This window comes from Centruroides sculpturatus, unplaced genomic scaffold, assembly GCF_000671375.1.
Source record: "Centruroides sculpturatus isolate CEXI.00-Female unplaced genomic scaffold, Cexi_2.0 scaffold27, whole genome shotgun sequence".
Classification (NCBI taxonomy): domain Eukaryota; kingdom Metazoa; phylum Arthropoda; class Arachnida; order Scorpiones; family Buthidae; genus Centruroides; species Centruroides sculpturatus.
The window spans coordinates 579,221-604,940 of record NW_019384318.1 but is presented as its reverse complement, the minus strand read 5'-3'; the positions used below and the strand labels follow the sequence as shown (position 1 = coordinate 604,940).

At 29.9% G+C, this 25,720-nt stretch overlaps 2 protein-coding genes and 1 pseudogene across 3 annotated transcripts in view; all 3 read left to right on the top strand.

Annotated features, from left to right (window-relative positions):
* Positions 1-25,720, top strand: part of LOC111624413 (WD repeat-containing protein 13-like) — a 46,030-nt gene that overhangs the window by 13,213 nt on the left and 7,097 nt on the right. The window contains exons 4-10 of the mRNA XM_023367246.1: positions 1,860-1,942; positions 10,999-11,053; positions 17,180-17,301; positions 18,716-18,798; positions 21,043-21,183; positions 22,470-22,636; positions 22,979-23,038. Coding sequence (XP_023223014.1) covers positions 1,860-1,942; positions 10,999-11,053; positions 17,180-17,301; positions 18,716-18,798; positions 21,043-21,183; positions 22,470-22,636; positions 22,979-23,038 — 711 coding nt within the window. The remainder of the gene's footprint in view (positions 1-1,859; positions 1,943-10,998; positions 11,054-17,179; positions 17,302-18,715; positions 18,799-21,042; positions 21,184-22,469; positions 22,637-22,978; positions 23,039-25,720) is intronic.
* On the top strand, positions 2,015-6,146 carry LOC111624430 (trihelix transcription factor GTL1-like). 2 transcript variants are annotated; one of them, XM_023367276.1, is made up of 4 exons: positions 2,015-3,309; positions 3,752-3,865; positions 3,935-3,982; positions 4,221-4,712. In XM_023367276.1, the coding sequence occupies exons 2-4, from the start codon at positions 3,820-3,822 to the stop codon at positions 4,568-4,570; spliced, it is 444 nt and encodes a 147-aa protein (XP_023223044.1). In that variant the 5' UTR covers positions 2,015-3,309; positions 3,752-3,819; the 3' UTR covers positions 4,571-4,712. The 2 variants fall into 2 exon arrangements, with proteins under 2 accessions (XP_023223044.1, XP_023223035.1); XM_023367267.1 differs by lacking the exon at positions 2,015-3,309 and adding an exon at positions 5,893-6,146 and having other exon boundaries at positions 3,409-3,865; positions 4,221-4,595.
* Positions 15,492-16,847, top strand: LOC111624421 (annotated as a pseudogene).

The following is a 25,720-nucleotide window of genomic DNA, read 5'->3' as shown; positions in this document are numbered from 1 at the left end:
ACATATTTTTGCTCCACGATACGAACAAAAACTCACCATACGACGTTACATTAGTTCGCATTTTTCGTTTGTTTTTCTTACTACAGTTATTTTTTTAATGTATTACTTGGCTTTAATTTGAGCATGTTTTTCGCGTTGGAACGAATTATTTGGTTTTACATGTAATCGTATGGGAAACGATGATCCACCTTACGACATTTTCATGATACGATCTCAGTTTCGGAACGGATTAATTTCGTATCCTGAGGTACCACTGTATTTTGCCCGATGTCATATGGCAGTTGTTGTAGCTTTATTATAATGTATCAGGTTTTCATTAAATTGTTTAAACTTGAATTTATTTTTACCATTTCTGTTTGTCTATTGGATTCTCTTCTATCAAACCACATTCTGTCATGCTTTTTTTATGTCTATTTTACTAAGTACTTCTGGATCTTCCTCTTTCTCTCTTTCTTTCTATTTCCCATTCTATTAGTGTTTGTGATAGTTATCCTTTGTTCATACATCTTACATGTTCACACTACTATTGGTGCTGTCTTTTCTCATATTGTGTTTTTGTCTCTTCTCTGATTTCTTCATTCTTACTTCCCCTTCTTGCCTCTCTATTCCAGAAATCCATCTCTACTGCTAGTAGCTTATTTACCTGTGTTTTGTTTGCCATCCAGCACCATACACGACTATACTTTAAAGGATAGTGCTGTAGATCATATATAAATTTATTATTCAGATTCTTCTTCTTCTTTTTAGCCCTAAGCCCTTCGGAGGGCGTGGTGATATTACAAATTGATGGCTTTAATTGTATCTTCTGTTCAATTTCACTTGAAATACCTTTCCACTGTTCACAGTGTGTGCCATTTGGATGGCTTCATACATTGTCCTGTAATCGTCATTACTTGGTTTGCCCACTTAATCCGACATCTGTCTCTAGGGCATTTGCCATTGATCTTCCCTTCTAGAATTTGTATCTCAAATTCATTTTTGTGTCTGGAGATATGTTCCAAGAGGCAAAGGTAGGATTGGTATATTTTAGTGGCAGTTTGTGATTTTCAGTTGATTTAGGATGGAGCAATTTGTTCAGAATTCTTCTATATGTCCATATTTCAAAGGAATCAAGTTTCTTCCGAGAATTGGCATTTATGGTCCAGGTTTCTGAGGCATAAGTGGCAATAAGGAAAATAAGCATTCTTATGAGTTTTAGTGTATTAAAAATAGCAATTTAAGAATCTTTCCAAATTCAACTCTGCAAGAGCAAGAGTTAACAAAACTATGTCTATTCTTCAGATTAATAAATATTAATTTAAAATATATTATCATATAATAAATAATAATAAATTTAACAAAGAATTAGAATTCTTCAAATTAGAAGTTAAGACTATTTACAAAAATATTTAATTTTTAAGTCTATCCATTAATCCTTTTAACACAACCACAGAAGTACCCATTACATTGGTTTGAAGAAATAACTTCATTAAAAATCAAATAACAATAGGTAAAATTTCACATTATTAAAACTGATCAAATGTCAGCATTTTGTTTGAGGATCTGATGCTTTAACATTAAAAACAATAAGTAAATCTTCTCACACTACTATCAATTTTACCTATTGTTATTTGTTTTTAATGAAGTTATTTCTTCAAACTAATGTAACGAGTACTTCTGTGGTTGTGTTAAAAGGATTAATGGATAGACTTAAAACTTAAATATTTTTGTAAATAGTCTTAACTTCTAATTTGAAGAAAATATCCTGAGTTCATCATGAAAATTTTAACAAAGAACTAAATTAAATGATTTAATATTTCTTGATTTTAATGAATTATTTTAAGATGTGATTATTTATTAAATTATCATTTATATTTCAGTGTAATCACATTGTAAGAAAGCAATATTTACGACTTCGGAGTCAATTACTTTCACAAAGATATGGAGTTTCTTTGGATCAGGGGTAAAGAGATTTTTCTGTAAAATTCTATAATTTAATATTACTGCATTTATTTTTATTTAGTTATTTTATTTACTTTATTTCTATATTGATTATATTAATTTTCACCAAAACAAGAAATTACTTTTCCTGGATAAAAACAATAACCCATTTAAAATATGTTGAAAGATAAATAACAATATACAAAATTTGCACTGAATATAACAGTTTGTTAAAATGAGATTAAAAAAATTAAAATCCAAGAATAAAAAAAGAAATCTTTATTTTGAGAGTATGGAAAATAGATATTAAAATATAAGCATATTTGGTAAAACTAAATCTAAAAAACGTGTCAACAAGACTTGGACAATTATGGAGAGAATATATTATCTAGGGACAAAACACTGCTGAAATATTTATAATATAAAATACGATCAAAGTATTTAATGCAATAGTTAAAAGAAGATAATCCTAAATGAATCCTGTCATCGGTAACAAGGAAATTGCTTAATTTGTTAAAAGTACATAATTTTATTTAAAGTAAAGAAACTCTATACAATAATGACACTGAAACCATTGTCCAAACAGTTTTATTTAAATTAAATTCATTCAGTTATTAACAGTTTTAATAAATACTGTAGTACATTTAAGCTGCTTATAACTACTTTTTAAAGAAATCTTGAAAATGAAAAACTATATTACCATATTTATGCAAAATATCTATATAAAAATTAACACTATCTATAACGTAGTGTGTATATAGGGTGTATCAAAAGTTCCTTTACTCAATCTTTCAAATTTTTTTATTAATAAGACATGACTTGCACACACAATGTAAATGAGCAAAGCATGTAGAAAAACTGTACTCAGAAATTTAGACTAGATGCCAAAAGTGTCTGCCTTCCATCTAGAGGCAGAGATACACTCCATGACATTTTATTTTTTCCTATTTGTACTTGATAAACATTGTTGCCATTATATTTGTTATGGTTTATGTAAATTTTATCCTTTAGATACCTTCATAAAAATAAATCTGGTGAAGTTAAATCTGGAAATTGAGTTGGCCACAAATCCTTAGAAATGATGTGATGATTAAAAAACAGATCCAGGTTTCACAAAACCTTTGAACAAATTCATAAACCAGTTGTTGTTAAACTCGTTGCTTTACTAAGCGCTTTGCTATTGTTGCAGTTAAACTGTTGTTAAACTCTCCGCTGCACTCCGCTTAACGTAAAGCAAATGCTCGAGTTTGAGGATATTTTTAAAGCAGTTGAAGGAGATGGTTTTTCTGCTACAGCAAAATGGTGGAAGAATTCGCATTTATTATCAAAAGCAATAAATTTAAAGTTCTTGTAGACAAGAAGACAGCTTTTAAGATTTAAAAAAAAACGGTAAATATTAATTATATAATTTTAAAATTATTTTATAAATATTTGTTAGTTTATTTAATAACTTTGAATAGATTTTTGAGTTGTCTGAAATAAATAATGTTCTACGTATAAAGTAAAATACTTCAAATATTGCAATATTTATTGGAAATGCCTGAATTATAAATATGTTGGTTTTATGTTTTAAAAAAAAACTTATTTTAAGCATATAATTTAGGGGAGAGTATCCAGAGCAATACATGTTCCACAATGAAAGAAATCATTTTAAAATTTCTACATTCAATTTAAACCTATATCATACTTCAATTTTTAATATTTAATTACTTTGTTATATGGACTTAAATATTTGTATTAAAATATTATGTACTGATATATACTTTAAAATGTTTTAATCTTTGGAAATCTCTATACTTAAAATGATCTTTTTTGTAATTTTTAATTTTAGATCCTAAATTTGCTCAGCAATATGGATTAGTACTTGTAAATCAAATAAAGACAAAATCTAAAGAACATATGCTGGTGGAGTCCATTAAAAATTTACAAAATAATACATATTCAGGTATTAAAAGAAATGTGACTGTCAGAATTACTTTACAGTGTAATTTATATAATTTTTATTTTAAAACAGTTTCAAGCACTTCAGGCATTTGGAGTGAAGTGAGACCTCTTTCAGATGGTATGTTTAATTAAAATATACTTTTAATTCTACTTATTTTTATAAATGTATAAAAATAATTTATCATTACAAGAAAATATCGTATTGTATAAATGTAAGAAAATATTGCAAAATTTCATAGTTAAATGGACAGTCTTGACAATTGTGGGATAATAGTTATACAATGATTGGACATGATTAAAAATGTTTCAAAATGTTCCTAAAGATAAAGACTTAAATTTGATATATTGTTTTTCAGATTTACTTATGTCAAATGGCAAGTGGACTGATGCTATGACCAGGCTTTTAATAAGTATCAGATTGGAAATGGAGGAGGAATTTCAGAAATCAATAGCCAAAAACAAACTGTGGGTGAAGGTTTCTGATCATTTAGCAAAAGAGGGATATACAATATCTGGTACAGAGTGCAATAAAAAGTGGCAAAACCTGTTATCCACATATAGAAGAAACAAAGAAAAGGTGAAAAGTAAAACTGGGAAAGGGGCTATAACCTGGCCCTACTTTGATCTTTTCAATGCAGTAATAGGTTGTAAGTCTGATGTTACTTCTCCAGAAACTTCAATAAGTTCACTACCTGAAAAAAATTAGTGCTGCTTCAAGCACTCCTTCTCCAGTACGAGGGCTGTTCGGAAAGTTCGCGGCCTCACATAGAAAAACAAACAAAATAGTGTTAAAACTTTTTTATTTTTCAATGTAATCTCCTCTGTTAGCAATGCACTTATTCCAGCGATGTTCTAGCTTTTTTATGCCATCACAATAGGTCGATTTGTCAAGGTATGCAAAATACTCGTTCACTTCAGAGATGACTTCGTCATTTGAGTGGAATCTCTTTCCAGCCAAGAATTTTTTTAGGTTTGGAAAAAGGTGGAAGTCACTGGGGGCCAAATCAGGTGAGTACGGTGGATGTGGAACTAATTGGAAGCGAAGTTCGTTTATCTTTTGTTCAGTGATTCTGGCGGAATGTGCAGGTGCATTATCGTGGTGGAACAGAACTTTTTTCTTCTTCAAGTGTGGCCTCTTTTCTTCGATTTCTTTCTTCAGTTTTTCCAAAAGTTCACAGTAATAGACAGCATTAATGGTCTTTCCTCTTTCTAGGTAGTCAATAAAGATGATGCCTTTAGCATCCCAAAAAACCGAGGCCATCACTTTACCCGCTGATGGAACTGTCTTTGCCTTCTTTGGTGGTGGCGAACTGTGGTGTTTCCATTGCTTCGACTGTTCTTTTGTTTCAGGAGTGTAGTAATGGATCCACGTTTCGTCAGTAGTCACAAACCGACGCAAGAAATCCTGTGGGTTTTTCTGGTAGAAGTCCAAACACTCCTTTGACATCAAAGTGCGAACACGTTTTTGCTCGGCGGTCAGCAGATGCGGCACCCACCTTGCTGAGACCTTCGTCATACCCAAATCTTCGGTTAGGATGTGGTGCACTCGGTCGACAGAGATGCCTGTTGTCTCAGCTATCTCACGCGTTTTCAAACGGCGATCTGCTAATACCAAATCGTGAACTTTGTCGATGTTTTCTTCAGTGACAGCAGTTGACGGCCGTCCGCTGCGAGGGTCATCTTCCACACTTTCTCTGCCAGATTTAAAAAGGGCTGTCCATTTTTTCACAGTGGTGTACGAAGGAGCAGACTCTCCTAAAACTTCATCCATGTCAGCTTTGATTTGAGATGGGGTCAACCCTTTTTTCGTCAGGTATTTTATGACCGCACGAGTCTCCGTCTTCTCCATTTTTGACAAAGCATGTGCACACTGACTATCTGCTAAGCTGTCGTGGCAAAACTTTTTGACAAATCAAGCGGAAATTGGTATCGTATCTTTAGCAAAGATGGCTGAATTATTCCCGCCAAAAATTAAATTGATCGCAGCGCCGCATATAGGCAAGGCCGCGAACTTTCCGAACAGCCCTCGTAGAGTTGTTTTCAACAAGCAGCAGCACATTGTACTTTAGAAAATACCAAAAAGAAAAGCAGATGACCCACCACTGTGGTTTTCACAGTATCTGGAGAAGCACGAAAAAATTGAAAAAGAGAGAGAAGAAAGATAAAACCAATGATGGGAAGAATTTAAAGAAATTGAAGGAAAAAGGCTACAACAAGAAAAGGAAAACAATGAAGAAAGAAGGAAAATGATGCAATCATTTATAGATATTTTGGAAAACTTATAAAAAAAAAAAACAGACTGTAGGACTACCTACTAGCCATTTATATTTTTACTTGATTTTATTAAAGATTTGTTGTAAAACTAATAATAAACAATTAAGTTTGTATTTCAGAAGAATTGTTTGTTTTTTATTTTTACAAACCCATTTTTATACATTTGATATGAAATACTGGCAAACATATTGTAATGCTTTAACGTTCCACCTCTTCAGTTAGTTAGTGATGCAAATAAATACAATTAGAATTCTATACTTTTCAAAATGAGTTTTTTACCTTGTTCAAGCACAGAATTTTCAAATGAGAAATACAGACAGCCTACGCTGATACAAAATGCTTTAAAAAAATCTTAATACTGTTTTCATACTTAAAAAGAGAAGAGAGACAATAAAATTAAAAGAAATTCAAATGTGTCAACAGGAAAAGTAACATCTTATGAAATCTTTTATAAATGTTCAGTATTAGAAAAATTTGTATAAAAAATACTTCACAGGAAACCTTGTACTCTTTGCAGAAACATAGAATTCATGTAACTAAATTACATTGAAACATTTCATTTCAAACATGTCTATCTTGTTACAAATTTATATAAAAAGTGCAAAACTATTATTTATTCTGGCAATTTTTTTACTTTATTTTTCCAGTATTAAATATATTTTGAACAAACTATGGTACAGATCATCCTTTCTCAAAGTGGGCGATAACGTCTCCTTTTGGGCACTGGAGGCTTTCAGAGGGCAGTAGAAGGCTCAGTGATTAAATATGACTTTTATTTCTTCTCATTGAAACATTCTTTTTTCTCAGAAATAGGATATGGATCACACACTATCTATCCTATCCATATAATGATACATGTTTAAACATTATATTTGCAATAACTGTTTTTAAGATATGCAACAGATGGTAATGTAAAAAGGTAAGTTAAAAAATATGGGGGCACTAGTTTTTTTTTAATCTCAAAGTGGGCGATGGTCGAAATAAGTTTGAGAACCTATCCATTGATTATCCTATATCTGTTTCAATGGTTTTATTTATTACTACTACAAGTAGATATACCTTTTCACCCCTCATTTGCACAATGTTAGTTAAGTAAATCCATTTAACACAAGACCAAAGTGTTTAAAAACTCAAACACACATCAATAAAAATATTAATGATTTTATTTTAAACATTTTAATTGGTTGTTACATAAACAATGCTGGTTATTTTTGCTGGCTTTGGCCAATTACTACTACAGCAAATTAAAGAACAAATATCACAAAATTATTCTAACTGCTGATACAAATAATTTGCAGTAATATCTCTCTTCCATATTGATGGAATTCAATCCAATAATTCATTCAATAATTCTCTTTTCCAATAATCTCTCTTCCATATTGATTGATCTCATAATCAGCCAAGTTGTTCACATTTTGTATGCAATTGTTGTCCTTTTCAGATGCTTTGTCATTCTGTAAAACACAAAAGTTATGAAGAATGCATGCTGAAATGATCATTTTTGGGATATTGGACTGCTGTGTCACATGCAGCAGTTTTAATTGCCTGAACTGGCCAAAAAGATCTCTGTAGGCTTGTTCAATAACCACATGTGAAGAACTTAAAAATTGTTCAACAAGTCTCTTGTTGAACAATTTTTCTTTCCTATTTAAGTGCCCACTATCCTTGTATGGCACCATTAAATATGTTGATAAAGAATATGCAGAGTCTCCAAGAAGATGGCAGTTCTTGGGAATGGAAACAGTATCATTTGAAATATGTTTATATAAAGGGCTGTTCTTTCAAACACATGCATCATGACTTGAGCCAGGCCAACCAGCAGCGGCGGCCTTATCCATTGCGAGGCTCTGGGTGGCAGATCTTTGCGAGGCCCTTGTCCTTTGTGCAAAGTATGTGAATTGAAATAGTAGGCACTTATTAATATTAATATATACTGTACTATAAATTAAATTTATTTTATTGTTATAACTAATAGCCAGGGATAAAATAAAAAGTTTTAAATATCAACTTTTTTCTACTTGGTTGTTGTGCGAGGCCCCGGGCGATTGCCCTGCTCGCCATCCCCTAAGGCCGCCACTGCCAACCAGCATAGATATCAATGAATACTTTTCTGCTGTTACAAACACCCTGTAAACTTACAGCAGTGAGTTGCTTTCTGCAGTAATATTCCTCCTTATGGTGTTTACCTAAAGTAATTTCAACTAACGTTCCATCTATACATCCAAAAACATTCGGAAAACTTTTCCATCCACGCAATTCCGAAAACTTTCTTACAATGTCGGCTGCCTGTTGTCCAGTTGGTCACTGAATAAAATATTTTCTCATTTTATTTAGTCCTGTACAAAATGTAATGAACAGTCAATGTGCGTGTCCTCTTTCTAACCCAAATCTGTCGGCGATACCATGAAGCGATTCTTGGTTTTCCAGTGTCTACAACGATAATAGTAACATTTTTTCTTTATCAGAATAATATAAAGATGGTCTACCAGTGTTTGACTTCTTTTGCAGGTTTATATTTAGTAAAATAAATTCTACAGTTTTGCATTTAAGATGAAAATATGCTTTGAAGTCAATATCATTGTACCGTGGAATGATTTCTTCAATGTAATCCATGATTTTTACCTTTTTTATTGGAGATTCATTGATTACCATAAGAATTTTCTCCTCCTCCACTTCTCTTGGCCTTTTATTGAAAAAAGTCGAAAATAACAGCATTGATGATTTCATAGAATTAGATTTAAAATTAAAAATTTCACAAAATGCATAAACTGCACTCCAAATGGCTGCCATTTCGATGGCTGCAACACTGGTGTTGTTAAACCACATGTTTTACGTCATACAGCAGTGCTGAAGCAGCAATGCTGACTTTAACAACCACCAGAAAGTAGGCTTATTTGGTGATACATCATTGGAAAAGTTTTTGTTCAAAATCTTCACACATTATTAGCAAGATTTTGTGTTGAAATAAGCCTTTCAAAAGTGTAATTTTTTGTTTTAAATTAAGCACCATGTTTGACATAATCATGTTTCCTGCTTACTCCACTCATATGAATTTGTTCAAAACACTTTTAAGATTGTCTCAAATCTAAATTAGTAATTCTTTTTTTTTTGTCATTTTTTTTAGCATATAAAGAAATAATTTTCTAAACTTGAATTAGGGAACTTTTGGTGTACACCATGTATTTTCTGATTCAAAACAATTTTCAAAATTTAAATTATTTAAATTTCTCAATGTAAAATTTTCTATCTGCATACACACTTGATATTCATTGAAAAAATTGTAAATTTTTTAAAAAATCCATTACAATTTAGAAAATAGATTAAAAGATTCAATAAAAGATTTAATAAAAACCTAATAATTTTACCTGTAATGTTTTGACATCTTTAAATCAAATTCCTCAACATGCAAATTTATATCAAATACAAACTTTGAAAAATAAACGAAATACAGTTAAATTAAAACATTCTTTAAATCTTCCTTTTCATTTACAATTAAGAATTTAGAAATATAGAATAAGAAAGAGTATCATTGATTTGTCACATTTTTTCCTATCAATTTGTGATGAGCAAGTTTCATGTTTTGCTGCCATGTAAATGCTGTTAAAACAGTTCTGGCAATACTTCATCAGCATAGATTTAAATGAAGGAATTTTTTTAAATGTATATCATTACAGTTTTTCTTCTTGGTTGTTTGGATTTGAGAATAGTTTTGTTATTGATTTTATAAAAAATTGTTGATTTGGTTGCCCTATCTACATTAAAAATTTCATCAGTTATAAATTTGTTTATTAATACAGAAAGTCTCTAATAGATGAATAAATGTTTGCATTTTATCTATGTAGCTTAATGGCTATAGATTAGAATGGTTTATATTGAAATGAAAATTTATAGATAAAATAGGAGCTAAAGGTTTATGGAAAATGCTAAATTTTATTGAAGATGATGATATATATTGGATGATGATACTCATCAATCATAAGAGTACATTCCAGAGAAATGCCATGGTTAATAATACTGTGGTTGATGGACAAAAAGGGGTAATTACTTGTCATTTAATTAATAATTAGTAGCATTAATATAGCCTGATATAATCTGGCAATCGTTTAGCTTTAGTAACTTTTTAAAAAAATCTTAGTATTGATTTTCTTTTCAAATTTTATTTTTTTTTTTGCTTTTCAAATTTTTCTGAATTTTTTTATATATCATTCTTTATTATTTTCTTTTTAACCATTCTGTAAATAAAGTAGTTGTAACTTAACTTCTCCTCTGCGGGTGCTAAAAAGGCCTTTTTTCTGTAGCTATTGTAAGTTTTGTCAGGCCCTAAAAGTGGATAATCAGATGAATACAGGGCCTGACAGACTGCTTGGGAAAATTTTTGTGAAAGTGTTCATTCAGAGTGACAGGATGTTGCTTTAACTACCTCACCCATCTTCTATATGTAAAATAAACAAAAATAATAATAAAGAAAAATTATGTTGAATTGTAAAAACTCATTAATTTTCATTAAAAATTATAAATTTTAAAATGTTTGTCCATTATAAAAGTGATATCCTTTTAAATTGTCATAATGCAATATTTAAGTTTAAATTCTGGAATTAAATAATTTATCATATATAATTAGATGAGGTAAGAAGCTTGAAAATGTTTCTTAAAATAAATTTTGAACTGTATCCAACAAAAAATTATTTTTAATTTTTTTTCAATGATGCAGACTTTAAGAATGATTTTTATTGAATTAAAATATGATAAGTTTCATTTATGTATTTTTAATTTAAAAATACATAAATGAAACTTATAAATTGATACAATTTCTTAATTTACATATATATGTATTAATCACATTTTATATTTATATTTTAGAAGTATAAGAAGTAGAAGTTTAGGAGCAAGAAGTAATAGTAGAATAACTTTAGAGGTAATAGATTACATGCTCTTTCATCTGAACTTAGAATGATAATTTTTTATGATAAATAACTGTAAATATTAAATTATAAGAAAATATTATTTTTTTCTGTATTTTAAAAGTGTTCATTGATTTTGATTTAAAAAATTTAAAGAATTTAATCTTTTTTCCAATGAAAATGGAGAAATTTTCAAGTTTGAGAATGAGATCTTGAAATTATTTGTATTTTTACTTGATAAAAGAATATTTAATTTTATACAGATTTAGATGATATTTTATAATCATGTAAATTTATTAGGTTAAACTGTCTAATGAATAGTAAAAAAAATATTGATAATTTGGAAGTTTTATTGAATTGAAAAATTTTAAATAAGCAGAAAGAAAGGCTAAGTGAAACAGTAGTCTAACTCTGTTGTTTATTATTTATTTATTTGTAAAGTTGAGTACTGTAAAGGTGATGTAAACTATATTTTCATATGTTACTGTTAACTTATTTTGTTTTCATCAATACTTAATCAGAGCCCTAGTAATCTTTTATTCTATTTACAGACAGTATATATGGTCTGGCATATGTAAATTATAATAATTACTTGTACTGTTTAACTTGTGCAAAATTTCTAGAATTGTAATAATGATATTAATTGGTAATTTATAATTTAATTTAATATTTATTCTTTTAAATTGTTGTTTGTTAATTTATATATATTTTCTTTTAAAATAAATGTCATATAATATTTTATTACTCTGCATTTAAATAATTTCAAAATTCAAATCCCTTATTGTTTAGAATATTAAGATTTCATATTAGATTCGTAAACTGTATTTGTTCTGTTTGTTTTTCTTTTATTATCTGAAGAAGATGGTAATTTGTCATCTTTGAAGCTGCTTGTAATTATATTTAGTTTTAAACTTAATATTTTCTTTTCTTTATCTCTTTCAACACCATAAACTTTTTAACTCACATTAGTAATACATGTGCATTTAATTAACATAAGGTTTTCTCTATTTGTTTTGATGTGTGTATTTTGAGTATTAGTAGTCTGTGTGGGATCTAAGTCTGTATAGTGAATATTTCATAGAATAATTTGTTTGTGTGTTAATTTATTGCATGTCTATAGTGTGTCACTAGTTGTAACTGTTTTTATGTTTTGTTAGTGCGTGTAATCTTGTGTACATTTTTGTAAGTGACTTTTGTTGAAGTATTGTCAATGAGTGTCTGATCTAGTGTTTAATGTTTTTGTGTTAATGTCTTGTTTTGCAACTTGTTTGATATGTTCAAGCATACTTTGTAAAATAAGGTTGTTGTGTATAATTGGTATTTTCTGCTCAACAACAATTGCTCTGTGCGATTTTTGTGTGAATTTGTCATGTAGTGTCTGCAAAATTAAAAGCAGACATGCTATAATATCTGCTTTTAATTTTGTGATGACTAGGTACAAATGGTGAATTCATTCCTGTGCTTGAGTCTACTTCAACCGTTGGCTTGGTTTTTCAGTGTTATTAGTCAGTGGTTGGATTGCTGATGAAAACACTTTAGATGTGTTAGTGTTATCCATTGTATGTGAGTGAGATGGTGAATGTGTTTGTGATGTAGTAGTTGTACTTTGACTAGTGCACTGGTGGTCAAGGATGACTATGGCAGATTTTTCAAAACAAGTATTTACTAACCCACAAATCCAGATCTTGTTAACCTGGACAACATTCAAGCCAGTATAATGCATGAATGTTTCACAATTGTTTTTGTTATCTTCACAGAAGTGGGTGAGCTTTATACAGGGTGCGACGCCAAAATCTGGACAAATTACACGTTTTTTCCAAACATATTTTTTTATTGCAAAAACAAAAAGGTTTACAAATTTTTTTTAACCACATTGTTTGTAAGGCTATAAAGAATATGTAAGCCCGACGATTTGAGGGCGTAAATTTTTGAGTTTTACTGTTAGATGAATTTTTCGAAGGAAGTGAAAACATCAGTTGATGAGAAAAAAATTATTGCACGTTCTCACAGAAATAGATTGGATGTCAACTCTTAACATCAACAAGTTAGGAAGGAAGAAGGGCACATCATCGCACGCCTGTGAATTGGTTATCGTAATGACAAACAACCAGTTGGCTCAATGCCAACAATGACTGTATAAAAACGATCGTCTCAGGAAGTTCAAGGTGATTGTCCCAGAAAGTTCTTGGTACAAGTGTCTCCCATCCTGGTCCTGTCTGAGAAGAAGCAGGTAGAAGACATAGGACTGTTCCAGCTTTCATATTCCAAAATGATTGTCGCATACAGTCATCCAACAGCATGTTGAGGTATATTTGAGGGCAGAAACCTTTGTAAACTCTCTCTCTCACTCTAGGGATTAGACACATGGCATAGTGATTAGTTTGATTGCCTTTACTGATAGATTTATATGTTATCTGCATTTTAATCATTTAATTCTTTATGTATGCTCCTGTAAATTAGATTAGTATATAATAAACTCCTTATTTGTTTGTTTAACCTGTGAACCTGTCTATCATTGCTTGCGCAGACACCTGTCGACTTTCTCAACCCCCTCGCCACTCAATAAAAAGCCATCCAGTGACGCTGTGAGTGGATCTCACCGATCTGACGATTAGAGGGCTCTGTCTCCTCGTCCATATTCTCACAAATACATATACTCAATATATCCCCCTCCTGCTTGAATGACCGCATCCATTCTTGGTCTGAAGCATGCGTAGGTGCACTTAATGTGTCATAACATATCAGTGAATTCCGCATCAATAGCGGCTCTCAATGATGCGATGTTTGGATGTCTGGCCTTGTTTGTGACCTTTTCAACTACACTCCATACATAGAAGTCCAAAGGATTCAAATCTGGGCTGTTGGGAGGCCAGAATTCTTTCGACCAAAACATGTTGACATTGTCCATCAACCAATTTTGCACCAAATGACTTGTGTGGGTGGGTGCACTGTCCAGCTGGAAAACATACAGCTTTCCAGACAACACAGTTTCCATCCACAGCTTCACTACATTTGTCAGAACATGCAAGTAAATTTCTTTTGTGACATTTTCCCCTTTGTTATAGAAATATAGTGGCATGACATCACTATCACTGGACATAACACCTAGCACGTGAACATTTGCCGGAAATTTCGTTCTTGCAATAATGGGGACATTTTCAGGGTCGTGGGTGAGCCAGCAGTCATTCCTTTGATTGATTTTCACATCGACAGTAAAAATTTTCTTGTCAGAAAAAATTCTGAGTCATCCGGCAGCATTGTGTCTTAAGGAACACAAAAGCAAGTTATAGCATTCAACTCACTTTGTCCTCGCAGCTTTGGAAAGCATCTGTCTCACTTAATTGTGTAAGACTTGTAGCAGAGGTCCTCCTTGATGATTCTATGCATAGTTTTCTTGCTCACACCAACAGCCAATGACAATTTTCGGATTGACTGACCTGGATCCTCAAAAATCAACTCCTGAGCCCATTGAATGATTTCGGGCATCCCGACAATACATTTCTTCAAGTGAGTTTTCCTCGCCAGTGTTGTAAAACCTTCATTGGACTTCTCCGACTCCTTCTACTTTGTGATGACATCATGCACAGTTGATTTTGGGTACCCGAAGAACTGAATGATTTCTGTTGCCGAGTGCCCAGTGCAAACACTTTTGATAATCGTGGCTCTTCACTTATACTCCACACCTGGTTTTAACATTGAGACTTTCGAGGTTATGATGGTTTAGTACACGTGTTAAGCTATTTGAACGCCAAACATGACATCTACCAGTGGTAAAGAATGGTGGGAATTTGAAATTGAATTTTGTCCAGATTTTGGTGCCACATTATGTATATCTAAAGCCAAGTATTTATAGCTCAGCTGGTTTTTGACATGGGTAACAGACACTGTTTAGTAGTTGTCTGTTTTAGTTGAGATGCTGCTTATACTCTTTGTTTCATTTCTCTCTGTAGACTCTACTGACATGCATAGTCCTACAAAATTTATGCTCTGTCTGGCATTGTTTTATGATTTGTTGGAATTACTGAGTTCTCTCACCTCAAGACATGGACTAGTGAGAGAGTTGTTATTATTATTGATAAACATTTTAGAAAGATTCTTACAAACATTCTGTTCTATTAACTAATACAGTAGACCCCCCTATAAAATGGGTTCATATAGTTCGGATTCCTATATGACGGCAAAAAAATTGCGACCGTATTTATAGAAACATGCTAAAAAAACTCTTATAATTCAGTAAAACGTCATTGCCGACTCGTGTCACGACAGGATTGGTTGAATCTAGACCAATAGCGGATATCGTACATTCCCAAAAAATTATATGTATTTTGGAAATGTTGAGTCAAATTAGTCTAGAACCAATTAATTTTATGGAAGAAAACCTTTCAAACAGCCGTAGTCCGTAAACTGCATACATGCCGGGCTGTGATTGGCTCATGTATTTAAGGACTCGTAGAACATCAATTTCATAAAGAACGGAACATATCTACCATGTTATAGAGGGGTCGACTGTACTGTACATATATTAGTTAATAGAACAAAATGTTATATATTAGGTCTACTGGAAAGTTCTGTCCGTTTCAGTTACAACAAGTTTCAACAACCATGCGCATATTCATTTGATGCATATTTGGCTTTCTCTTTTTGTCACTGAATGTATACATACTGACCTAACAAATGAACCAAAATGAAGATGATTCATGTTAGTATTAAGGGAGATGTGATCGTATACACATGGCTACTGATAAAGTTCATTTACGTCACTGTATTTTGTACGAATTCCAACAAGAAAGAAATACTGCAGAAGCATGTAGAAATTTATTGAAACTGTTTGGTGAAGGTACAGTTTCTGATAGAACATGCAGAAGATAATTTGAAAAATTTCAAATAGGTGATTTCGACCTTTCTGATAAGGCATGCTCTGGGCGACCATCTCTGATCGACAATGATATTGTCAAGATCATGTTAGAGCAAAATCCTTTTTTGACAACATCGGAGATTGTGGAAAAGCTTGACTCAGCTCAACAAACCATTTCAAATCATATTTGGAAACTAGGATTGATGTGGAAATATTCGAGATGGGTGCCACATGAGTTAAGTGAGAAGAATCTGAATGATCAAGTCATCGTATGCACATCTCTGCTTGTACGGAACAAAATCGAACCTTTCTTGGACCGGATGATAACTGGGGATGAAAAGTGGATTACCTATGAAAACATCGTAAGGAAAAAGGCAAATTGTGAATCTGGAAAACCTGCTTCTCCACCTCTAAACTGAAGTTGAGCGTGAATAACAGAATGTTGTTATATGGTGGGACATTTGAGGACTAATACATTATGAGCTGTTAAAACTGAACGAAAAGCTAATTCAGAGAGGTACTGCCAGCAATTGGATAATTTAAAAACAGCACTCCAAGAAAACAGGCCAGCAATGTTCAATAGGAAGGACATCCATCATATTGCTTCATGATAATGCCAGGCCACATACTGCTTTGGGGACTCATCAGAAACTTGCAGAGCTTGGCTAGGAAATTCTGTTGTATCCACCATACTCCCTGGATCTAGCACCCTCCGATTATCACTTGTTTCTGTCCTTACAAAATTTTTTGCAGCGCAAAAAATTCAAAAATGAAGATGATGTCAGACAAGCACAGGTTCAATTTTTTGCCTCTAGGGATAAGGCATTTTTTAAAAATGGGATATACAAATTGTCATCATGCTGGCAAGAAGTCATAAATGATGATGGAAATTATATTATTCAATAAAGTTTATTCAAGGTATGAAAAATTTATTATTTTGTTTTATTCTAAAAACGGACAGAACTTTCCAGTAGACCTTTTAAATATATATATATATATATAATTATTCTGAAACACACATTATATTATTTTAAAGTTACAATTATTTATTTATTGAATGATAAAATACAAAATTATGTTTGGAATGTAATAATAGCAATAATGATGATGATATGGATGANTTTAAACATATGTAAAACATCAAGCGTGAAAGAGAAGAAAATAAAATACAAAATTATGTTTGGAATGTAATAATAGCAATAATGATGATGATATGGATGATGATGTAGATGTATGAATTATATATTCCTGATAATAAAAACATTTTAAATATTACAAATTGCAGAATAGTGATTCATTTGATGGCCGTAATGTTTCACAAAGTGAAAACAGAAGAATGTCACAGAAAACTTTAGTTCATCCTATAGAAGAAAATTTAGTTCCTACTCATGCTGCTGAAGCAAGTCGGTGTGTTATATATTTCATTTTTATTCTTTAATGTTGTAATATTTTGCTGCATTTACTAATATCATTTTAAAAATGACTGATTATAAAAAATGATGATAAAGAAGATATATTAGAAATTCTTAACAGTTTTGTTAGTGAATAAAGATAGAGTTTGTATAAGTTTTCTTTACTAAATAGAAATTATACATTCCCTAAACATTTGTATTTATAACAAATTCATCAGAAATATTGTAATGTGCATAAAAAAATTTGAGCTATTTTCTTAAGATTTATTTTATATGAAATTATCATAAAAAGTATGTAGGATGTTGATCACAAAACTTTCCACATAAAACTGGATGCAACAAAAAACATGTACATCATTGTACAATTTATTAATTTTATATGGAGAACACATTTAAATTTCAGCGTTATTTCCATGTTTGGATTGTGTAATGTTTGCAATGGAATTCTTACATTGACCTGATGCTGGTCTATTATTAGGTCAAAAGCATTTGTCTAATATATTAAACATTTTTTTGTGATGCAGAATACAGTAGAGCGTCGTTTATCCGAAACGTCGGTTATCCGAAAGAATTCCAGTTGGCAAATTTAAATTTTTGCTAGTGCTGTGGTGCTGCAATCTTTGGCTATGTCTTGGGCTACTCCAATATTTTTTATGTTTGTGTATGTGTTTTAGCTGGCAGCACTGGCACTTTTGTGTGATGTTTTTCTGAGGACTGTATGTCATGCTGAATCGAACGTTTTTGATACTAGATTAACTCCTAAAGTATTTTTTTTGTTTTTATGTTTTCAATATATTTATTTTGTTTGTAAAAAATAAAGAAATAATTTTTAATGATACAATAGCCACGATTATTATTTTAAAAAGTTTATGTTAGGCTTAACATCAACGAAAATTCAACGCGAAGCGACATGCAATGGAGAAAATTTATTTGTTTGTACATAAAGCGACACGCAATGGAGAAAAATTTTTTATTTGTACATAATCGGTTATCCAATAAATAAGTTATCCGAACAACCCCAGTCCCCAGTTAATTTGGATAAACGACGCTCTACTGTATTGGACTGTATTGATAAATACTAATTAGATATGATGACAAATGTGCAGTTTTGTTTTCAATTTTTTGCCATTGGACAGCACAGCTATGTCAAAATGAAACTACAGATCCAAAAATATAATTCAATATCTTTGTCCAATTCTATGAGGAATAATTTGTTTAATATCTGTTTGAAAAACTTACTGCAAGCTGATAAGTAGTTTCACTTTGCTATGTTACTGTTTGCTTCCATATGATTTTTAAGAGTTATTGCCAACTAAAATATATAGTAGAGCTAAACATTAAATATATCAGTTTAATTATTTAAAAAAGATTTTAAAGTATAAATAATATATTTATATATCATTAACTAGAGCAATGGCTGGTGGAACTACTGTTGCTGAAAATTATGCTTTTGCTGGAGTTCATCATATTTTTGATCAACATAAAGATGCAGGTTGGTTAATTTGCTTATTATGTAATAAAAATAATCATATTCATCATCCAATATAATTAATTTTTAATGTTGAAATATTTCTATTCTGAACTTAATTATAAACTGAAATATGGACTGTATCAATAAATACTAATTAGATATGATGACAAATGTGCAGTTTTGTTTTCAGTTTTTTTGCCTTTGGACAGCACGGCTATGTCAAAATGAAACTACAGATCCAAAAATATAATGAAATATCTTTGTCCAATTCTATGAGGAATAATAGATAAATAAATGAAAATTTCAAAATTGAAAGCTAAAATTAGATATTCAAAAACTGAATATCAATCAAGAAGCATTTAGAACATGTAAAATCTACAATTTACCAATATATAAATATTGAATCTCTTATTATCAGCAAAAATTTTATTATTAACAATGTACTGTATTTCTGGTCTAATTTATATCATCTTCAAAGTTTACCATCCTTTGAATATATTATAGAATTCATCACATCATAGAATGGATATTTGAAAGTGTGTTCTAACATATAAGGGAATTTGAAATTTAAAATGCAATAAATAATTTAAAAGTATAATAATAAATTAATAAATTACATAACAACAAATAACATTTTTTAAACATATGTAAAACATCAAGCGTGAAAGAGAAGAAAATAAAAATTATTGCTAGAATAAATGAGAACACACTAAACTGAATTGTGTTTTAACATATAATGCAAATTTTAAATGTAGAGTTTTGAAGGGGATATTCTCATCTATACCATAATCTCCATGCATTAGAGAATATTTCTTGTTACAGAGGTTGTATTAATCTTTGATATTAATTCAACTTCAGTAAGTTATCTGTCTTTGTATTTCAATCATTTTGGCTAATTCAGAATCTTTTATTGATTGTATTTTAGCTTCATCCCATATAATCTCATATTGAATTTACAGTATATACTGCCAAGGCTCTGTTATAATGCTTTAATTGTATGTCAGTCATTTTTTGTGTCACATCCAATGAATAGAGTGTATAACCAGTTTAGTGGATGCATGTATTGAAGTTTTTGTCATCCACCAAAATCTTGTATAATTCTTTTGATGTTGTCCTGTCTTTTCTGTTCCTCATTAATGCATACATGCTAGGATTTCACTAGTAGATTACATTGTATTTTACTTTGTTAGAGAGTGCTTTATATATAGTGTCCACCTCTTTGCTGCAAGTTAAAATTCTATTGTCTTTTTGTTGTATTAGATCTACATTTATTGTATGATGCTTATAAGTAGTGATTAACTACTTATAAGCATCATACAAGAAATGTAGCCTTTTTTTTTATTTCTTTATGGTGTCTGTGTTTTGTGGCCTGATTCTTGATTTGAACTAATTCTCTTGTAATGTCATTTATGTTGCAATATTAATCGTCACCTAAAATGCCACAACACATTTAACATAATGTTCTGTTGCAGCATATTAAATAGATGTTTGACAAAGTTATTGATATATAAAACCATAATAAAATGTATCCATTAATTAAAATAAAGTATAAGTTAAGATATCAGGTAAATATGATATACATGTATTGCTTATTTATTATAAAGTGTAATATTTAATGAACAATTTCAGAATTAAATTGTATACATCATCTGTTTAAATGATCCATTATGGTATGATGTCATGTGCTATCATACCATGAAATGATGATATATTAATATGGACATTGCATTTTGTTGACTGCTGATCTGAAAACTGCTATTTATTTATTAACTGACAGAGTTTACTCAGCATTGCTCTGGCAAAAGTAATAAGGGAAAACATTAAAATTAAAACCATATTAAGAGTTATTTTAGCCTGCCAATACCAGATATCCCTGCTGGTTTAATTATAAGTCTATAAATTNCTATTTTTGGATGGAATCCATCTTTTGCAGTCAGTTTTGGCTGCTTGTTTCAATCCATCCATTGTCTTTTTCTCATCACATTATTATAGAAGAACCATTTTCATCTCCAGTAACCTGCTGATCAAGAAAAGGTATTAAAGCAATACAGGATAAAAGACACAAGGAAATGTTTAAATGTTGTGATTAGCTATTTACAGTACCCATTTTCCTATCTTAGAAACTTTTCCAATCTTTTATAGGTTTCTACAAACAGTTCCATGGAATGAATTTAAAACATTTGCAATTTCATCCTTCTATTAACAATTTTTTTAATACTTGATTAAATGTCAATTTAATTGAATGTTTATATATTATTTTTATAGTAACAGCAGTAAAATTTGCAAACAACGACAAATCGCTATTAGCTTGCTGTTCTATGGATAAAACTTTGTCAATTTGTCAGTTAACTCCTCCACCTGCAAGTGTTCTATTTAAACTTAAAGGCCATACTATGGGTGTAACAGGTTTGTAGAAGTTTATTTGAATGTAAGATTATAAATTCATTTTCTGTTTGTTGTAATTTGTATTAAATATTTCACGACAAAGCATTGATAAATAAAATCAAAATAATGCCAAACGAACTGCCGTATCATTGAGCTATAATATATTAATAGATAACCCAATAACACAGCATAATATAATAAGTTAGCCTAGTAATACAGCAGATAGTGTGGCATTACTTAAATATTGGGTTTGTGGATGTATTGTATATATAAAATTAAAATAGTTTTGACAAATTTGATAATTAAAAAATCATACTAAATATTGTATTTTTAAAAAATTTTCATTAAGACATCATTGAATAATAAATAATTTAGAAGTTTTTTAACATTAGAATGTTCTAATTAATTAATACTTTTATTACATTCATAAACTTGTTTAAAATAATAAAATACGTTTTTTTTTTTATTTTTACATGTTAACTATCTGATCAAGCTATAATTTCAAACTTAATATCCTATATTCCCATATATAGTATAAATTAAAGATATATAATGGAAAAAAATGTGGTTTCATATTGAAAAGGGAGTGCTAAATAAATTGTTATTAAAAATTCAGCAGTTTTCCCTTTATTTTAAATTTGATATCATTATTTTTCAATATTAGGCGCTAGAATATTTTAATCATAAAATTTCATTTAGTTTTATAAATTTGAATATATTTGAATATATAGGGCAAGTCAAAAGTCCCTTACATCTTTTTTATTTCAAAAGTACTGAAGATATATTCATTTTGTTAATCTAGTTAGGATGGGATGCCTTTTATTGACCTTGAAAATTATTTTTAAGGTCACTTAAAACAATCGCTTTTATTCCTAATGAATTTGAAATTCAGTTTTTAAAAAGATTAATATCTTGAATATCTGTTTACACAATCCTGATTAAGAATTCAGAAAATAGTTTTAGACTAATTAAGTGGTGCTCCTTAACTTTGTATTGGTACTTTTATGCTGCATCTGCTTGTTAAAAATGTTACAACACAAGTGACCCTGAAAAAAGATTTTTAAGACTATTAAAAAGTACCATTGGATTCTCCCTGCATGACTTCTTATGTAACTACATTAGCAAATTTAATATATTTTCAGTACTTTTGGAATGAAAAATGTGCAAGGACTTTTGACTCAACCTGTATTATCTAGAGTTGTAGATTAAGTAGTTAAATTAATGTAGGATCTTAATTATCTGTTTCATTTTAATAAGGCAGATATTTTGTATTATGTAGTGATTTAACAAGTTACATCTTTACATAGCTTTTGAATGGTCTGCTTCAAACGATCTTGGAGTATCGTCGTCATTAGATGGAACGGTACGTCTGTGGGATGCCGCTAAAGGAACTTGCATTAGGACTGTCAACGATCCTGATAATGCTTCTGTTTACTGTGTTGTTTTTCAGCCATTAAATAATAATATGGTGGTTGTATCCTTTTTATTAATATTAAACAACATCTATTTTATTATTGTTTTAATAGATATTGTTTTTTTTTTTATTAAAAATTTATACTAACATAAAAGTAACTATCATTTTGTGAGCAGTCAAGACATTAAAATATATCCAGTACATTGTTTAATTAATTTATAATGGAATTAAAATTTAATAAATAAATATAAATATACAAAAAGTAATGCTTTAGATAGATAAAAGTGTCATTTATTAAAAAATTTTTAAGTTTAAATTGTCATTCTCAATACTGGATCTATCTATTTCATTTTTGTTACTTGTAATATAATATTTACCTAAAATTTCTTAACTAAAATTCAGACCGGTAATTGTAAAGGCCTTGTTCAAGTTTTAAATATTTCAACTGGAATATATCTTAAGGTATGGTATAATGTAACTTTATAATTGAATTATTGATGCAATTATAGTAGAATCTTGCTAATTCAAATTAACTGCAGTTCAAAGTTTTGGATTAGCAAGTATTTTAAATTATCTGAAATTCTTTTTCAATGTATTTTTTTAACCTAATGTGGGTTTTTCAATACACTTTAGTTGGATGAGTTCATTGTATTTTGTCAGGACAACTGACACCAGTCACTTTTTTTAAGAATTGACAAGCTTCAGTTCACTAATGTTGGGGTTTTCAATCTCTTTCTCCGAGATTGCAGGAGGAAGAAAGAGACTAGTTTTTGTTTTCTATTTTAAAGTAAATTTTTAATGTAATTTGAGAGTTTTCACACACCATCCATGTATTTTAGGTGATGTGAAGTAATTATAACAGTCATCTATTTCATTTAAAGAGAGAGAGAGAGAGATCCTTTTTTTTTTTTCTATTGCTTGGATTAGCCAGAATTTCAGACTCTTGAGGTTCAGGTTAGCAAGATACTACTGTATTGCTGAATTATTTGTTAGTGTAGTGTTCTTGGTTTTTTATGCAAAATTATCATTATAATTAAATGAATTAATTATTATTCATTCTCATAATATTATAATTATTATGCAGTTAATATTTCTTGTAAAGAATCTTAAGTTATAAAACATTCAAAATACTAAAGATTAAAAAATTACACAATAAGAGGAGATGTTAGTATTTCAATTGTAAATTTTGAAGATTAAAAATGCAAATAGCTTATTGATTATAAAAAGATTTTGAAAAAGAAAAAAATATACTGTATTTTAATTGAACATGGAAATGCTTAAAAACTTTTCTATTTATAACCAGTGAGATTAAATCTAATTTAATATGCTAAGTCATTAAAGAACCATGATAGATCCATTGCATTTTTAATTTTAACTGCAGCTGGTATTAATTTTTACATTGTAATTACAAAGCATTTTAAATGACATTTTTGTTTCTTTTCTGGATATGGTGTGGATTTATTTTGTTCCCCTGTTTGAAGCTTAATAACTTTTGTTCCTTTTGTCAACAATTTCTGAAATTTTTCAGGGAGGTTTGTGTATTAGGGGGTTTGATGCTGTTAAATTTTGGTGATCTGGAGATAACGGGAGTCGTGTGTATCTCCAGTAAGGTTAAACTTATTGTTGATTTTACTCATTATTATCATTTACAATGTTTTATAAAACCCATCCCTACTCTCAAAATTAATCTTTTTGCCATTTTATAATAGTTACAAAATAAAAAAAAAATTTTAAATAAAATATTATAACATATGGTGCCACTAATTGTTGCCTATAAAGTTAAACAGCTAGTTGCTGGATTTTTTTTTATTTATCTTGAAGAAGATTTTATTCTTATTAACATTTATACTCATATTTTTAATGTATAGTTTTCATTTGCCTACTTAACATATATATATATTTTAAAGCTTTGTATGTTTATTATTATTATTTTCAGTATATTCAATGCAATTACAGTAGAGCGTCGATTTTCCGAAAGTCAATCGTCCGAAACGTCAATCATCCGAAAGAATTCCAGTTGGCAAATTTAAATTTTCGCCAGTGCTGTGGCACTGCAATCTTTGGCTATGTCTTGGGCTATTCAAATATTTTACGTTTTTGATACTAAATTAACATCTGAAGTATAATTTTTTATTGTTTATATATTTTTCAATATATTTATTTTGTTTGTACAAAATAAAAAAATAATTTTTAACAATACAACAGTCTTTGTTAGGCTTAACATCGACGAAAATTCAACGCAAAACGACACGCAACAGATAAAAATTTTAACATCGATACGTTAAACTATTTTTTTGTATGTAAATCGGTTATCTGAAATATCAGTTATACGAACAACCCCAGTCCCCAATTGATTTGGAAAATCGACGCTCTACTGTATTTATTTATTTATATTTGAAATTTACTTAATATTTGAAACATCAAAAATCTTGACTATCAATTTTTTAACTTTGGAATCTTTCTCAAATTTGTAATGATGTGAATTTTGTCTTTTATTGTAATTGCACACATTGCTTCTAACATGTTAACTTCAGTCAGAAGTAATATTCTTCCTATTGTTGCTTTGAGGTTGAATATTTATTTTATAGATTTAACTTCTGTTTCTTCTGTTAACTTTTATGTTTGAAATGATGTGTTCATAGCCTAAAACAGAAAAATGTACAGTAAGATGATATACTTCAAATAAACAACAATCTACAATTAACCAGTAACCGGCGCAAAATTCTTTAAAATCGGCTTTAAAATGCCGATTTTAAAGAATTTTGCGCCGGTTACTGGTTAATTGTAGATTGTTGTTTATTTGAAGTATATACAACCCGGTGTGGTGAGAAAGTACATTAAGTAAGATGATATCTTACTGCAAAATGTTCTGTTTTAACTTATATTTTATTAAGTCTTACATACTATATAAGATGTTAAAACAGAAAATCTTTTGCTTCAATTAACCCATGTGCAAGACCTCTTGTTTCTATTTTTCTTCCCCTTAGTCAGTTTTTAAATTTTCAGCCTGGATTGATTTCTGTTCTTTTAATTTTTCTCCCCTTTCTTCTGTTTTACTGCAATCTGGCATTTTTTAATTGTTTGAGATTCCATCTGTTTTCTAAAACACTCATTTTACATGGTTTTGCTAATATCAAAAATATT